The 16997-nt window shown below is 42.1% G+C and overlaps 1 protein-coding gene across 4 annotated transcripts in view; it reads left to right on the top strand.

Moving 5' to 3' along the window:
- CWF19L2 (CWF19 like cell cycle control factor 2) overlaps positions 1-16997 on the top strand; it is a 664038-nt gene that overhangs the window by 626022 nt on the left and 21019 nt on the right. For all 4 annotated transcript variants that reach the window (XM_029602446.1, XM_029602444.1, XM_029602447.1 and 1 more), the window contains one exon: positions 4289-4369. In XM_029602446.1, the coding sequence (XP_029458306.1) occupies positions 4289-4369 (81 nt within the window). The remainder of the gene's footprint in view (positions 1-4288; positions 4370-16997) is intronic.

The raw sequence follows: 16997 nt of genomic DNA, 5'->3' as shown, positions 1-16997 counted from the left end.
AGACTTTGCCAGCCTTGTAATGAGAACTTGCGTTCAGAATAGTTTCACGGATCCAGTTGTAAGGATCTTTCTAGATCTTGTTAGAGTTCCTCAGGAAATAAGGATGGGGTTTTTAGCTCTACGTCAGGAAATTTGGTCTTTAGGCGCACCTTTTTTTTCTAAGATACCTGTGCAACATATTAAGTTAAATGCTGATTCCTTTCTATATTTTGTTCCTGAGCAGCTGAGAGTTTTCATAGACTCTAGCAAATCGTTTTTGTCGTCTTCTCCTAATACTGAAGGTCCTGGATAAATCCCATTCATTATGAGCATCAGGGGCTCTTTTCATTGTTTGATTGCTTTGTGGTCTTCCCATATTTTTCTCCTCCCCTTTCATGTTTGATTTGCGCACTATGTAATGGGAAGTGGCTTTTGTGTTTGTAATTATTGTGAAAGTATGGGCTTCTCCTGCTCTATTTCTGTGCAAAGTTTTTTTGCTTTGTATTTATAATTAATTTAAGAAAAGTGGAAGCAGGATAATCTTCTGGTACTTCGGACATCATTTTGAACGATTGAGTATTTTCTTGTATTGATCCTCTGTGGCAATGCACCAGTCTGTCTCTCTTTGTAGGAGAATACAATGTGCCTTTTCCCCATGCAGTCAAGCACGCGCCTCGCATTTCTTTCATTTCCAGTGAAATTATTGCAGCCAGTCAGAGTGAGATGTTCAGTGGGGAAGGCGATAAATAAAGAGATTAGGAGGTCATTATTGAACAAACCAGGGAGCAGAAAAGTTATCTAGGTAAGTTGGTCCTGGTAACTTTAGCTGTATATTCAGCAGAACTTAGCTGGGCTCTGTTCCAGTGAATATACTGGGATACCTTTAGGATAGTGATTTATTTTCAATCAGTCTTACCCAACTTAAGTGTAACTGGCTACTGCTGAATATCAGTGCTGGCTGGATATATTTTAGCCATGCCTCTTTTTAATCAGCTATTTTTTCTTTAATTATTTATAAATGTTCATAATATTACAATTAAATTGTTCACAGGACACTTTTATGACAGAAATAAGCAAAAGTTAATAGGAAATAAGTATAGTAACAAAAACAAAACCCTGTCCCATATAGTATTTATTTATTTATTTATTTATTTATATTCTGCTTTTCAACACTTCAAAACAGATTACATTCAGGTACCGTAGACTTTTCAGTTATCCATCTAAATGGCTTCTGAATATTGGCCTACCACTTCTTACCCTCAGCTTTACTCTCACATTTACAGGGAAATTGCAGAACAACAGATACTTCCAAATTAAGCACTTCCTGGGGGGTTTTTTTTGTTTTTTGTTTTTTTTAAGAAACAAATTGGATCTAACCTGGGCGACTTTGAACACATCAGGAAACATTGATATTTTATGACATAAGAAAACCCTTTGCGTAGCTCTGAAGAACATCTTTAAAGTCCCGTCCTTGTCTGCTTCAAGAACAACACTACTAAAAGAGTAGTTATAGTGGATATTTCCATTTGAGAATCTTATTGATAGTTCAGCTCTTGGAAAGACCTCAGAGTCAGAAAATCCCACTAGAGTATACACTCCAGGAGAAGTGGGGGTGCCAGCATGGCCATTTGGCTAGGGCCTACAATGTTCAAGGGGCCTACTTTTGTTGGGCAAAATTTAAAAAAAAAAGCTAAATATATCTATTTCTAACATGTATAAATAAAAATTTCAATTGTAATTGAAGAATTTGCTAACAAAAAAGCTCATAAAGCCTTCTTAAATAAATACAAATTATTTGGGAAATTTAGAAAACGATTTCTCTTATTAACTATCACATCAGAACCTTACATAGGGGCCTACTTTTCTTAGCTGGCATGGGCCTAATTCCTATTCTCTCCAGCCCTAAGAGTATACCTTGGTAAATGGAGGAATAGATTCCAAAAGAACCTTTAAAAAATCAAGATTTATTTTATTTTATTTTATTTTTTTACATATCAAGGGGTGAGACTAAAGGGGAGTTAGGCAAATTTGTCAATTGAATATTATAACTCTTATACTGATTTTCTAGAAACTCTTAACTTCCGATGCACAATAGATTTGTCTTTCATGAGTGAAATTCACATCCTTGAATTTCTTAGCCTCAGTCTGCTCTACCCTTTATTCTAGTTTACCAATAGCTTGCACCTGCACCTTAACCTGAGAATGGTTAAAGTACCTGGGCCCTCTTCTCTTATCACTATATACTAATTAGGAATGTGAATCGGGTGCCTGATCGTTTGCGCTTTCGGGTCCGTCTGGCCACGGGAAAATCTCGTTTTCCCGCGGATCGGCTTTTTTTTTTTTTTAGTGAAAAAGTTTTAGTAAAACATTTTTTTAGTGAAAAAAACTTTTAGTGCACGCTAACAAAAAAATAACAAAAAGCAACAAAAAATAATAAAAATAAATGGTTTTTTGTTAGTACGCGCTAACGGGAGTTAGCGCGCACTAACCCAAAAAACGATTCTCACGAAAATTCGGGAGAAAAAATGTTTGTTTCGTTTTTTAACTGATATATAACGAATTATGAAATATCGTACGATATTTCAGTTTGTTATAAAAATGATTCACATCCCTAAAATTACTAATTCCCTTGGTGCTCCGATTTCCTCTCATGGCTTTCAGTACCATTTTTATGCTGATGACTCCCATATCTACCTATGTACACCAGAATTTCACCAGAAATCCAATCTGCCAGCGACCAGAACCGCTGCGTATATCATGTAGTGCTATAGAAATGTTTAGATGTAATAGTAGTAGTAGAATAAATAGTAGTAAATGCTTCCAAAGTAATATTGACTCTTTTGGTCAGAGCTTTCTCCAATCCAGTAATTGCAAATCATAGGGAGTTTACTGTTACAGCTGCTGGTTTAATTGAAGGCAGCTGAATATCTAAACTCTTTAATTTACTTAGGGAATATGATACATTCTCTTCATTTATCAATGAAACTCAAAAGAAGCAGAAAATTCTCTGTCAAATTCAGGTGCAGAGGCATTACCAGCCCCCATCGGTCCTACTGTAACCTCTGCTACAGCCCTTCCTTTAATACTGGAGGATCCCAGGTTTTGGGACCAAATGGTCTTCCATAATAGGGTTAGAGGCTGAAGCATCAAGATTTTTCCTGCCCTGAACATATCTCTAAAGGCTATTAACCAGCTAAATTTTTGCCAGTGAGAGAGGCAGGACTTTCAGATCTCGGGGTTTATCTGTGTAATTCAAATGTTACCCAGACAAACCCTTTTGAATCTCAGCCTCTAGGTTTAAGTGTTTCTGTTCACTAAACTACTTTATTTCCTCTGAAATTTGTATTATATTTTAATGGCCATGATCAGTTTGTGATAACATTTGTCTTTTGTGCTTTCATTCTGGTTAATACATTATTTTTTCAGTGATAATGGACAGCATGTGTAAATTTTTCCATTGACAGTGGACAAAATGTGTTAAAAATACATCAAGGCTTACATTTCCATATTTTTAGATTAAAATATTACCTTATGAAACAGGAGCAAAATGAATTTTTGTTGTTTGTTTGCTCTTAAGAGGAACAAAAAGAAAAGCAAATGGCATATCACCCAAAGTTAAATAATAATTTGTAGCCAAAATAAATTAAAAGGGCACAGGTTTCTCAGCCAGTGAATCAAGCCAGCAAGCCCCAAGCTTCCTTTAAAAGGCATCTCTTTCAAAGCATACAACAGGGCTTGCGACTTGCTAGCTTGTCGAAACCCTGGTGCCATTTCCATTTATCATGGCCTAAATAAAATAAGTTTTACTTTGGAAGTTGTCATTTGTCTTTTTCCATTGGCTACACTTATTGTTGAGTTGCATTAGCTCCCTTCTGTCTTCTGTGTGTATGATGTTTTGGACTTTTGTTCTTAATAAGCCAATAATTCTAAATGAATCCATACAAATAGTTTTCTAATACGCTGAAGTTGGTATTTGATCCTTTGTTCTGTAATCAATCTAAAGCACTTAGCAAAGTTGATTTAGGTCAAGCAAAAATTTGACTCCAGCTATAAAGATTATTTGTGAAAGAAAATACATTTGCATAAATAATTATAAACTCCACCTTAGTTCAAAACATTTAAATCAAGTTGTGTAGTGGCATACATTCAAGTTAATAATATATTTGTAGACCAGAATTGTTAAAATTAGCAGTGGTCTTTGCGATAAATCTTATAAAATACATTTATTAATAAACATAAATAGCTATATACTTTTTATGCTTTACTATGGAAGGGGTTAATTTTACATCTTGAAATAATGCTTTTACAGAAAGCTATCATGGAATCTGATGAAGAATGGTCCATGAATAAGAAGTTGATTGATCTTTCTTCAAGAGATATCCGAAAATCCGTAAGTACCTGTTCCTTACACATGCATTTACAATCAGTGTAACAACAGGATTTGGTATTGTACCAGTACCTGTTAGCACCCTACTCATTTTTGAAACTCAGAAATAGGCATGTTGGAAGCCCTAAAATGTGAGACCTGCAGACTTTGTCTTCATTAGGAGCAGCAGAAATGTTACGTGGATAACTAGTCGCTGCACACTGCAGCCTCAAGTTTTAAAATACAGATTATGCAAGGAACTGTTGTCCTTTTCCTGGACTGCCCATGCTCCGCTTTTTTTCCACCCCCTTACTTTTGGCACATGCTTGGGTATAAAATACGCATTGCTCATACATGGTCCACATACTCACGTATGTGGGCATTTTTGCGTGAGCAACACTTTTAAAATCAACCTCTTTATGTGAAGAAATATTTTCTAATCTTACTCTTGAATCTACCAACTGTGAGCTCTCGTATTGTGATTTAATGTTTTAGATTTCCTTTCCATTGGAAAACACATGCTTCTTGTACATTATTTATACATTTTGAGGTATTTGAATATCTCTGTCATACACCCTTCTCTCCCTTCTCTTTTAGGGTGTGCATATTTAGGTCCTCAGACCTCATTTTGTAGGGCTTTCAGTGCAGATTTTATAGTGTTTTGGCTGGTGGCACATCAGGAAGTACTCCTCGCAGAGCTCTCCTTCCTCTTAATGTCCAGACCGGTCGAGCCCATTCCATCATGGCAAAGAGAGTGGGGATTTTACTCCAGGTACTTCCTGATTCCAACGAAAATAGGAGGGCTCCATTCCATGTTAGACTTAAGGGCCCTGAACAAGTTTCTCAAGAGAGAAAAGTTCAGGATGGTTTCTCTGGGCACCTTGATTCCCTTGTTGCAAAAATTGGACTGGCTATGTTACCTCAATGTGAAAAATGTGGACACATTGAGATCTTCTAAGATCACAGGAAGTATCTCAGATTTGTGGTGAAAAAGCAGCACTTCCAGAACTGTGTTCTGCTGTTTGGGACAGTGTCAGCCCTAAGTGTCTTTACGAAATGCCTGGCTGTGGTAGCAGCGCACCTTCGCAGATTGGAAATCCGTGTTTTTCCCTTACCTGGATGATTTGCTGGTCAAGAGCACCTCTTGGGCAGGGGCTGAAGAGTCTATGCATTTGACCATCCGGGTATTGGAATTGCTAGGGCTTATCATCAACCATCCTAAGTCCCATCTCATCTCATCACTGCCATTGGACTTCATTGGAGCCCTGCTAGACATGGCTCATGCCAAGACCTTTCTGCAACAGAGGGCCATCACCTTGATGACCATTGCAGCAGAGATTCAAGAGAGCCAGCAGGTCTCTGCATGGCACAAGTTGAGGCTGTTGGGCCAATTGGAAGTACCAGTATATGTCATTCCCTGGGCAAGGTTACACACTCGGAGAGCCCATTGGATGCTAAAGTCCCAGTGGCATCAAGACACTTAGGGGCTCTGGGACTGCATCCAAATCACCCCGTCCCTCCAAGATGTTTTGTCCTGGTGGTGGGTAGATTCCAATCTGGAACGGGAGATCCCATTCCAAAGTCCCGGGGTACAAATTATCCTTACCATGGATGCATCCACCTTGGGCTGGGGAACTCATGTAGATGGACTTAGCACTTAAGGTCTTTGGTCTACCAGGAACAGAAGTGCCAGATCAACTTCCTGGAGCTTTGAGCGATCTGATACATTCTGTGGGTTTTCAGAGATCAGCTGCCCAACAAAGTTGTATTGATACAAACCGGCAACCAGGTGGCAATGTGGTATGTCAACAAGTAGGGGGGGTATGGACTCATACATCCTGTGTCAGAAAGCATTCAGATATGGTCCTGGGCCCTCTCTCAGGGGATAATGCTCAGGGCCAGGTATCTGGCCGGAATGGAACATAAGACGAACATAAGAAATTGCCATGCTGGGTCAGATCAAGGGTCCATCAAGCCCAGCATCCTGTTTCCAACAGAGGCCAAACCAGGCCACAAGAACCTGGCAATTACCCAAACACCAAGAAGATCCCATGCTACTGATGCAATTAATAGCAGTGGCTATTCCCTAAGTAAACTTGATTAATAGCAGTTAATGGACTTCTCCTCCAAGAACTTATCCAAACCTTTTTTGAACCCAGCTACACTTACTGCACTAACCACATCATATGATAGTGGACAGGCTGAGTTATTCCTTCTGACCCCACAATGGTCTCTGGACCAAGGGTTAGTGAATCAGATCTGCTGCCTATGGGGAAGCCAGGAGGTAGATCTGTTCACTGTGCCTTTGAACAGAAAGGTTCCTTAGTTCTGTTCCCTATACAAGGCACACGACAAACCAGCTTCAGAGCACTTTTGCCCGCCATTGGAGCAAGAGTCTCCTGTACACATATCCTCCATTGGTGTCGAACACTTTGTTGAAGCTTTGCGAGGACAAAGAAACTATGATCTTCATAGCCTCCCAATGGCCGAGACAGGTCTGGTTTCCACTCCTCCGGGAGATGTTCATTAGGAAACTGATCAGACTGGGGAATTTCCCAGATCTCATTACCCAGAATCAGGGCAGGTTGTGGCATCCTAACCTCCAGGCCCTGTCACTTACAGCCTGAATGTTGAGATGCTCATACTACAACTGCTCGATCTCTCGGAAGGTGTATCTTGGGTCCTGGTGGCTTCCAGAAAGCCTTCCACTAGAAGATCCTATGCACTGAAAAGGAAGAGGTTTTCAATGTGGTATGAGCAGAAGGCCCTAGATCCTTTCTCCTGCTCCACACAAACACTAATAGACTATCTTCTACACCTTTTGGAGGCTGGTCTGAAGAGTAACCCCTTTAGAGTTCACCTGATGTGTGATTGGCGCATATCACCATGGTGTAGAAGGTAAGCCCATCTCTATAGAGTCTATAGTTTTTGATTCATGCAAGGTCTGCTTAAGTTGAAGTCTCCCCTAAGGCGTCCCACAATGTCCTGGGACCTCAAACATCCTGGGACTTTAGCTTTTTAGCTAAGCTGATGAGAACTCCCTTTAAGCCTCTGTGCTCCAGTGACCTGAAGTACCTGGCCTGGAAAGTCATATTTTTGGTGGCAGTCAATTCAGCTTGCAGGTGTTGCGGTCTGCTCCGCTTCCCCTCTCTCCTCGTTGACCGGCGCTTACCTTCGGGCCAGGGAACGCCGCGCTCACCACCCTCCAGCTCCCAGGGATGCGCATAGGCCCATGTGGCCTCCGCCATTTCCTCGCCCTGCTTGCAGTGGCCACGCGCGCGAGTACGGACTCTTTGGGCGCCCAGAACCCGGAAGCCGGGCTCCGCCCGCAGTGATGACATCACCCGCCACCCAGATATAACCGGCGCTCAGACTATTCCTCTTCGCCTTGCAACGAGGTTCACTACGGTCCTGTAGCTCTGAGTTGCGTTCCTTGCTGTGTTTGCTGCCTGCCTTGATTTCGGTTCGTCCTGACTACGCCTTGCCTGCTGCCTGCCTTGACTTCGGTTCGTCCTGACTACGCCTTGCCTGCTGCCTGCCTTGACTTCGGTTCGTCCTAACTACGCCTTGCCTGCTGCCTGCCTTGACTTCGGTTCGTCCTGACTACGCCTTGCCTGCTGCCTGCCTTGACTTCGGTTCGTCCTGACTACGCCTTGCCTGCTGCCTGCCTTGACTTCGGTTCGTCCTGACAATGCCTTGCCTGCTGCCTGCCTTGACTTCGGTTCGTCCTGACTACGCCTTGCCTGCTGCCTGCCTTGACTTCGGTTCGTCCTGACTACGCCTTGCCTGCTGCCTGCCTTGACTTCAGTCTGTCCTGACTACGCCTTGCTCGCTGCCTGCTACCAGCCTTGTCCTCAGCGTGGCCTGCTCCAGCGCCTGCCGGCAGCCTTGCTTTGCCACAACTCCAGACCCCACGTCAGGCGCCCCTTGCAACTACGCCTGTGAGATAGAGGTGTCTCTGCTGTCTCCTAAGTCCCAAGGTGCTGGAACCCTACGGGCCCCTCCTGGGGGGTTCCCGGTGCCCGGGTGAAGCTCTTGTCTTGAACTCTATTCTCTCTGAACTGTCTAGTTCCTTGCTGCTGCCTCTCTCACTAGCACCCAAGTCCCAAGACGCCAGAACCCTACGGGCCCCTCCTGGGGGGTTGCTAGGTGTCCGGGTGAAGAGCTTGTGCTAGCCCTGTTACCACTGGTTGTACCTGCTTCTCTGTTGCTGGACTCTCTCTCTCTCTGGGGTCTAAGTCCCAAGGTGCCAGAACCCTATGGGCTCCTCCTGGGGGGTCCTGGGTGCCCTGGTGAAGAGCTTGTGCCAACCCCTGTCATCTGTGGACTTCCTGGTTCTCTGTTGCTGGACTCTCTCTCTGGGGCCCAAGTCCCAAGGTGCCGGAACCCTATGGGCTCCTCTTGGGGGGTCCTGCGTACCCGGGTGAAGATCCTGTATCAGACTCTATTGCTACTAAACATCCTTGCCCTCTGAGTCTTGGCTCCGCCTCCCGACCTACTCCGCCCCTCGGGGTGGGTTGGCCCAAGGGTCCACTATTCAGCCGCAGAACCCGGCCGTAACAGCAGGGTCAGTGAACTCCAGGCCTTAGTGACTTATCCACCTTAAACAATGTTTTTTTCATGATAGAGTGGTCTTACACATGCAGCGTAAGTTCCTGCCTAAGGTGGTGTTGGACTTCCATCTTAACCAGTCCATCTTCCTACCAACATTTTTTCCCAGACCCCATTCACACCAAGGTGAATGAGCCCTGCACAGTTCGGACTGCAAAAAATCCTTAGCCTTCTATCTGGAGCAGACAGAAGCCCATAGAGCGTCCACCCAACTTTTTGTTTCTTTTGTTCAGATCAAGTTGGGGATCTCCATTGCCAAGAAGATGTTTTCCACTTGGCTAGAGACTGCATCTCCTTCTGTTATGCCCAGGCAGGATTGCATCTTGGGGGCATGTCAAAGCTCATTCTGTTCGAGCCATGGCAGCGTCTGTGGCCCACTTGCAAGCAGTTCTCATGGAGGAGATCTGCAGAGCTGAGATGTGGAGCTCAATCCCCTCATTCATATTGCATTATTGTTTGGAAAGAAATGACTGATCCAACAGTCTGTATGGCCAACCTGTCCTTTGGATCTTGTTCGAGGTGTAGAACCCAACTCTGTTCCCACCTAAGGCCTGTTCTTTCTGTTCAGGCTGCCCTCCCCACTTGTTACCAAAGCCTGTAATCTAAAAATCCAGCACTGTTCATGCTGGAGTAACAGGTTATCATAATTGCCATCCCTAGAATGGCAGGATACCTTTTAAATAACAAAATGGTGAAGGTCCATTACATCATGTTTGGTGTACTGCCAGTGTGATACTAATGGAGCTTCAATGCACAGCCACTAAAGGCAGCTACATTTTTCAAAAATGCAAGTCCTAATTTTCCAACTAGTCTTCCCTACATAAATAAGAGCACAAGGTCAAAAGATCACATAAATTATATGAAAAGAATTACAATCAGAAGAAAAGTTCATACAAAGTATCTTGTATGTGACAACATGACAAAACTCCATAATCAATAGCAACAGGGGACAAGCCCAACATGTGCCACAAAGTTTATGACCAAAAACTTGAACCAGCAAAGTTGGAGAAGACAACCCTGAAGAGATCAAAAGGTCCCCAAGGTTGAAGCCCCTATGGAAAGTAAAACATGGATCAATAGAAAAATCAATTGAATCAGGATATCAGATGGTCCTCTCTTTTCTGAAAGGCGCTTATATATAAATATATATAGAGAGAGAGTCTTCTTATTTATCTGTCTTTATATAGACAGAGAGAGAGAAATATATATCTATATATTCAGATTTGTCAGTATACCGGATAGGTGACTTTGTTATGCTTAGGCATATTTAAATGTCTACTCAACAATGAAACATCATATGTGGAAACGGAATGTTTTACTTGAAATGAACGGAAATCTCATAAAATATATTTTGTATACATACCGTTACAGGCCCCTGAGGAAGTATTATACGAAACACGAGCCATGTTGGGCACAGTCGGGCGGCTCTCAAGCAGAGCTGCAGCTCCCATTATATCAAGCCTGTTTCCAGAGTGGCGGCTCTTGGACAAAAGAGCAGTCGCTCTTTGTTAAAATATTAGGGCATAACAACGACCCTAAGACGGTTTGACACTAAGCAGGCAAGAAATAACTTAAAGTCAAAACTGTGTGTCCCATATTGTTGAATATAATGAATGGAAATCAATGATTAAAAAATTGAACATAACAGTCTCAAAGTAATAGACTGCTCAAAGCTTCAATAGCTATCGTTTCTACAAATATATTTTATGAGATTTCCGTTCATTTCAAGTAAAACATTCCGTTTCCACATATGATGTTTCATTGTTGAGTTGTAATTATATTACATCATATTCATCAGTTATTATATCATTAGTGTTAAATATTTTAATGTCTGTCAAACATTTTTTGCATTTTGATTGGTTTGTGCTGCTGACTCTGTGCTGCTTTGGATTGGTGAGTTTGTCACATGAGCTTTTCTGTGAGGTTTCTGAAGTTTTATGCCACACATATCATTTGGACTCATCAGACCACAAAACTTTCTCAAACATGCATGCAGTTTCCCCAAAGTGTTTTTTTTTCCAAATGCTATGAGATATATCATATAGCGTTTCTTCAGCCGTGACTTCCTTCTTTCCATCCTCCTATACAGACCGGGCCAGATCTTAAAATCTACGCGCGGGCGTAGATTTGTTCGCGCAACCCGGCGCGAACAAATCTACACCCGATTTTATAACATGCATGCGCTGCCGCGCGTATGTTATAAAATCCGGGCTCGGCGCGCACAAGGGGGTGCACACATGCACCTTGCGCGCGCCGAGCCCAAGGGGAACCCCGATGGCTTTTCTCGTTCCCTCCAAGGCCGCTCCTATCCCCGGGACATACGCTCGTCCCGGGGCTTGCGTGCGCCGCAGAGCCTATGCAAAGTAGGCTCGGCGCGTGCAGGGGAAGATTTTCTTGGGTTACGCATGTATGTTACGCGCGTAGCCTTTGAAAATCTGCCCCACCGTGTTTGTAGAATAATCTTGAAATTGGTAAACAGTCAGCATTTTCTTCAGTCTCCACCAGAGACCTCTGTAGTTCTTTGAAAGTAATCTTAGGCCTCATAGTAACCTTTCACAGCAGTTTCCTTTACCAACAGCTACTGATTTTGTTGGGATGGCCCGACTGCAGTAGGGTCTCGAGGGTACCAAACTGTTTCCACTTTTCAATGATGGATTTGATAGTGCTCTAAGGAATATGTAAATGTTCTTATAGCCTTCCCTCATCTGTACCTTCGAATAACATTACCCCAGAGTTTATTCCGGTTATAAACCTGTTCTTTAATTTAAATAAAGCTAAAAATGATTTTAGAACTGTCATGGTGAATATTGTTTACTTCTCGGGTTCTTACCAGTGAGACAGAGGACCTCTGTAGTGAGCAGAATGTTCTGTTCACCTGAATGCAGGATTCTCAGCCCATTGGTGTAGATCACTCCCATCAGCTTCAGAATGTATGTGAATACTCACAATTTATTTATTTATTTATTTATTTATTTATTTATTTTTATATACCGAAATTCCTGTATGAAATACAAATCAATCCGGTTTACATGGAACGGCTAATCGCCCGGGGTTTATATAACCGCCCAAGGCTTTTACATAAAACGGTTAAATTTACATATATAACGATTAAAACAGTACGTCTCAGTTTAACAATTAAACAGGAAGTTGCCTGGGGCATTAAGTTCATGCTTAACGGCTTTACATAAAATTAAACAGTAACTCGTCACTGGTTAAAATAAAAATGAAGACAATTGAATAGGATAGTGGAGGGGGAGCAAAAAGGAGAGTAGTAGCTGAATGCAACGAGGGAATGAATACCAAGAAGGAATTCAAAATTGAAAGGGAGGTGTAGAAGGGAAGAACGAAAGATTGGGAGAGATCCGGATGGATAGTTGAGAAGTAGTACTAACGTGGGAGGGAGGAGATCAGCGTTAGATACCGAGGAGGGAGGAACTTGGGGGGAGAGTAGGAGGACGGCAAGGGGAGAAGTACCACCTATAAAGAGAATCAGCATAGTGAGCTTAAGGAGATAGCACTTAAATTAAGGTATCAGAGCATGCACATAAATTAAGGTATCAAGTCATGTCATCGTAGTAGTATTAAGTATCTGTGAAAGCTTGGCTGAAGAGCCAGGTTTTTAGCTGTATTTTAAACTCCAGTAGGCTGGGTTCAAGTCGTAGGTCTGGAAAAGACATTGTAGAAGCATAGCTTATGAAATTTGCTGGAACTAGAGCTCCTTACCATTGGTCACTTCTATACAGTATCCAGCCCATCACATCTTACTATAAATCATGTATGAACTTCATGTTCATAAGTGTTTTATAAGGTGGGGTGGAGGGTGATAATTTGAGTAGAACTATGGTGTAAATTTCTCTCTCTGCTCTCAATGGAGTAGTTCAATAACCTTTTCCCTCCATATGGCAGCCCTGTACTTAGAAAAAAAAATGAGTTGGAGATGTCAGACTAAAAATTGGATTTTCTGAACACACAAAATGCATTATAATGCATAGTATTGACATCCTTGGTGCTGTGATATTAGCAGGATATTGGTGTTATAATGTATCTTTAGGTTGAGTAATGGTTAGGAACAATTGATTTCAGACACACTAGTGGAGATAACTTAATAGAAATGCACTGATAAGGTGAATGGTACACTGCCAGTCATATAATGTAAAGTATTCTTTAATTATGAAATGCTGCTTATTTCACCATAAACGGGAGCAATAAAAATTGCCAGTTCCCTGCTGAACTACCTTACCAAATCTTATACCTGTTCCTAGCTCTCAGTATTCATGCAGATGTTTAGTGGGGTTTTCTTTCACGTGTTTTGATGATTGTATCAGCATCAAAGCAAATATGAATGCAAAGAGGTCTTCTAACAAACTCTGTTTTCTCTGGTATTCGGCAATTCCACTGTGTATTCTGCTCCTTGCTGTTTGCTCTTCATAATTTCATAATTCAGGTTTACAGTTATATATCTGCATTGTCTCTTTTCTAAAAATATTTCCTTTCAGCCAGGCTTTTGTGGCAGTATTTTGACACATTATTTCTCCATTGTTTGTGAAAATGTACACTCATTTCTGATATTTATGTGAGCAGAGGTTGGAGAGCACTGTTGCAGACATATTTCCTTAGGCCACATGGCAGATTACCTGTCATGATGTTCTCTAACTGTCTAAATCCTGTCTAGCATAGCTCAGTCCTCCATCTGATTATATCTGACCTGATCCACTGTTGGTGGTAGATTAACGTTTATTTCTTTAATGATGTTTCCCAGCTATGCCATTCAGTCTTTATTCAGTGTGTCTATCAAGCCTGGTGTTCATTTGACTCAGAATCAGATCTGGTTGCCTGCTATCAACTTTAGTAGGTTAGATATTTTTGCATGGAAAGTTGTACAGTCTTTTTTTTTTTTATTCCTCTGTGTTTAATTTCCCTAACATATTGTGTGAACTGTTTTGCTAGTTTTACCTTTCGGTTCTATCTGACCTATTATCAGGGTCCCTGGTTTCCTGCAAGGGCAGCAAAATCTGATCCTTATTGCAGAATTACTAGGTTCCCACAGAATTGCAAGAAGCAGAAGATGGGAAGGGGGATAAGTAAGTAGCTTCACTATCTCCCTGCCTCTTATTCCTCTCCATTTATCTAGCCGGTTCTCAGGATGAGGTAGAGGAAAGCAGCAGTACCTTGAATCATATCCTCTCTGTCTATTCCAGTCTATTGCAGGGCCCAAATGGTGCTTTGAACTGTATGGTATGGTGTCTCATGTGGTTCAAAGCACAAGCCTGTCCAGAGAAAGCAGAGGAGGAGGACATGCCCCAAGACACCACCATTCTTATCCTCCAGCTGGCCAGATTGTAGTGAAAGGGTCAGAGGGTTATGGAATAGAGGTTAAGGGGGGGGGGGCATTGTTTAGGGAGGGGAGAAGGAGGGGGATAGGGAGAAAGGACTGGGAAGTGAGAGGAAGTGGGGCACAGCAGATGAAAGAGGGGGATCAACTTTGGGTGATTGGCTTGGTAGGGGAGTGAGTGGGAGATGAACTAGTTTGGGGGTGAGTAGGGAATCAATCTAGTTGGGGAGGGAAGAGATCAATTAACTGTTGAGGTTAGGAGGGAAGGGAGGATTAGAAAAATTTGGGGAGTGATTGGAAGGGGATTGTCTGTGTGGGAGTGAGAATTGAGGACACCTTGACGGGGTACGAGAATAAGGGAGAATCAGCCAGGATGGGAGTGATGAGAAATCAAGAGGGTATCAGCACTGAAGGGGTGTGTATGTGTATGAATGAAAACGAGAGGGGATCTGCACCAAGGGGATCTGTGTGCATGATTGAGAGAACAAGAGCAGATCAGCACCAGGGGAGTATGAGAGAGAAAGAGGGGAATGAGGCCAGCTGTATTTCAGAGAGAGCGGGAATGTGGGATTGGGAGTGGGGAAAGGACAAGGGGGAAAGGAGAAAAGGAGGACTGGTGGATTTTTTAAGGGGAAGAGAATGGGGATACAAGAGAGATCAGAGCTAGAGCTGAAAATATTACTTTCTGGCACATTGAGTAGCATCTTTTTTCTATCTTAATTTTTATATTTTGGCTTTTGTTTGGGGTTGGGTTTTTTTGAGTGGTAGTGGCTCTAAAGATCTTAGAATGAAGGGACACCAATGGATACCACATTCTGTTGGCCTTTGATTGGTTTATTTATCCTTCATTAATTTTTCTGCCAGCTGTAATAGAGTTTCTCATGACTCCATTTCCAGAACTGAAATGTGTAATTTTCCTTCTCATAGACAGCATTTTTCATATTTTTTTAATTTGTCAGACATCTACTCCAGTACTTGCTTTCCAACTTTACTTAGAGCTTCTCTCCAGCCCGTGCACCACCGTGACAACAGACCTCAGTTACAGGGTCATTTATCAAAATGCATTATCGTGGGCGTTCGGGCCCTAACACCCGCAATAACACCATAACGCATGCGATATTTATCGCAATGCATGGTGTAAATGCAAATTTTTTAAATTTATTCAAAGGGGCAGGATTGGGGAGGGGTTTGGGCCGGATCAATGAAAATGAGGGGCATTATCGCAGTGTGCAATAGCGTAACGCATGCTATCACATGTTTTTAATGCCAGAAATAACTACACCTTTTTTCCTGATGTTAAGTTCTGCGATATGCCCGAAACGGCATTTGCGATAAATAACGCAAATTTCGTTTTAGGCATTTTTGGACAGAGAGATGGAGGGGAGAGGAGTGGAGTAGAGAGAGAGCAAACCTTTGGGATGGCACACATAGTAGTCAACTCTTTATACTACTATAGGAGGGCCAGCTAGTAACTCGAGGTGAGGTTTTGGAGGTGGTCTAGGGTTTTGGGGCCAGTTTTACATGCACAGTGAGACATACGAACAGCACAGTACACATCCGTGAAGATATGACATGATTTGGCGTGAGGAAAGTCACACAAAGATGAGATTTCTACAATGTTCTCTCATCCTAGCTTGATGGACTCTCTATCAGGGTTCTCGAGTTACTAGCTGGCCCTCCTAATAGTGGTATAAAGAGTTGAATACTATGAGAGCCTTATAAAGAGTCTCTCTCTCTCTCTCTTGCCAGGAGAAGCCCAAAAGCTAGAAATGCCTGTCTGGGCACTTAGCGACTTGCGAAGTACAAATATTGTGGGGTGCGATAACTTTAATGCATGTTGCGATAAAGTACCTATGTAAAGCGCTAATATAGCACGCTGTGCGGTAACTCTTAAATTATCATAGCCACGCCCCTTTTCCTTATTGCGGGTGTTATTCATGCGAAAATTATCGCATTTTGATAAATCTAGCTATCTGTTTGATGACTTATCTTTCGGTCCCCTCACCCCCAAACCACCTTTTTCAGGCACTGCTCTGTTTGCCTGTGGTTGAAATGGAGTGACAACATTCCCTCCAGAGCCTGCAATGTAGGCTTTTTTGGACAATCAGTAAGTGTTGCCTTTAAACAGTACTTGGCAGTACACCGCCTGTGTTGTACATGCTAACTCCAGAGTGCTAATGGCTGACTCTGACTTACTGAAAAACAGGTATCCAAACTGGAAACTGTCCTCAATGATATCTTGCACAGCACAACAACTGGGGCATTGCCATCTGTTATGTTTTTGAAATCACAGATCCAAACTGAATCTTTGTTTGGGATCAATTTTAATTTATTTATTTATTCAAGTGCTTATATTCCACTCCCTCAGTCAAACAACCGTTCGGTGCGGATTACAATTCCAAATTTAAAACATCAGTCACATTATACAATTAAAATTACACACAATCATGGTACAGGCCTTTTAACAAATGCTTCCCTAAATAAAATTGACTTTATCCTCTTTCTGAAATCCTTTACATCAGTCTGAAATCTAAGCTGATCTGGGAGAGAATTCCACATTACAGTTGTAACATAGAACAAAGTTCTAGTCTTAGTTCTCTGTAGATGGTAGGCATTATTAGCTGGCACCCTCAATAATGCTTTAATAGAGGATCGTAAATTATGTCCAGGTTTATATCATACCAGCTTCTTCTGTAAAACGATTTTCTC

Source organism: Rhinatrema bivittatum, chromosome 5, assembly GCF_901001135.1.
Source record: "Rhinatrema bivittatum chromosome 5, aRhiBiv1.1, whole genome shotgun sequence".
Taxonomy (NCBI): domain Eukaryota; kingdom Metazoa; phylum Chordata; class Amphibia; order Gymnophiona; family Rhinatrematidae; genus Rhinatrema; species Rhinatrema bivittatum.
Note: the sequence above shows the minus strand (reverse complement) of the source record. Positions and strands in the feature narration are given on the sequence as shown.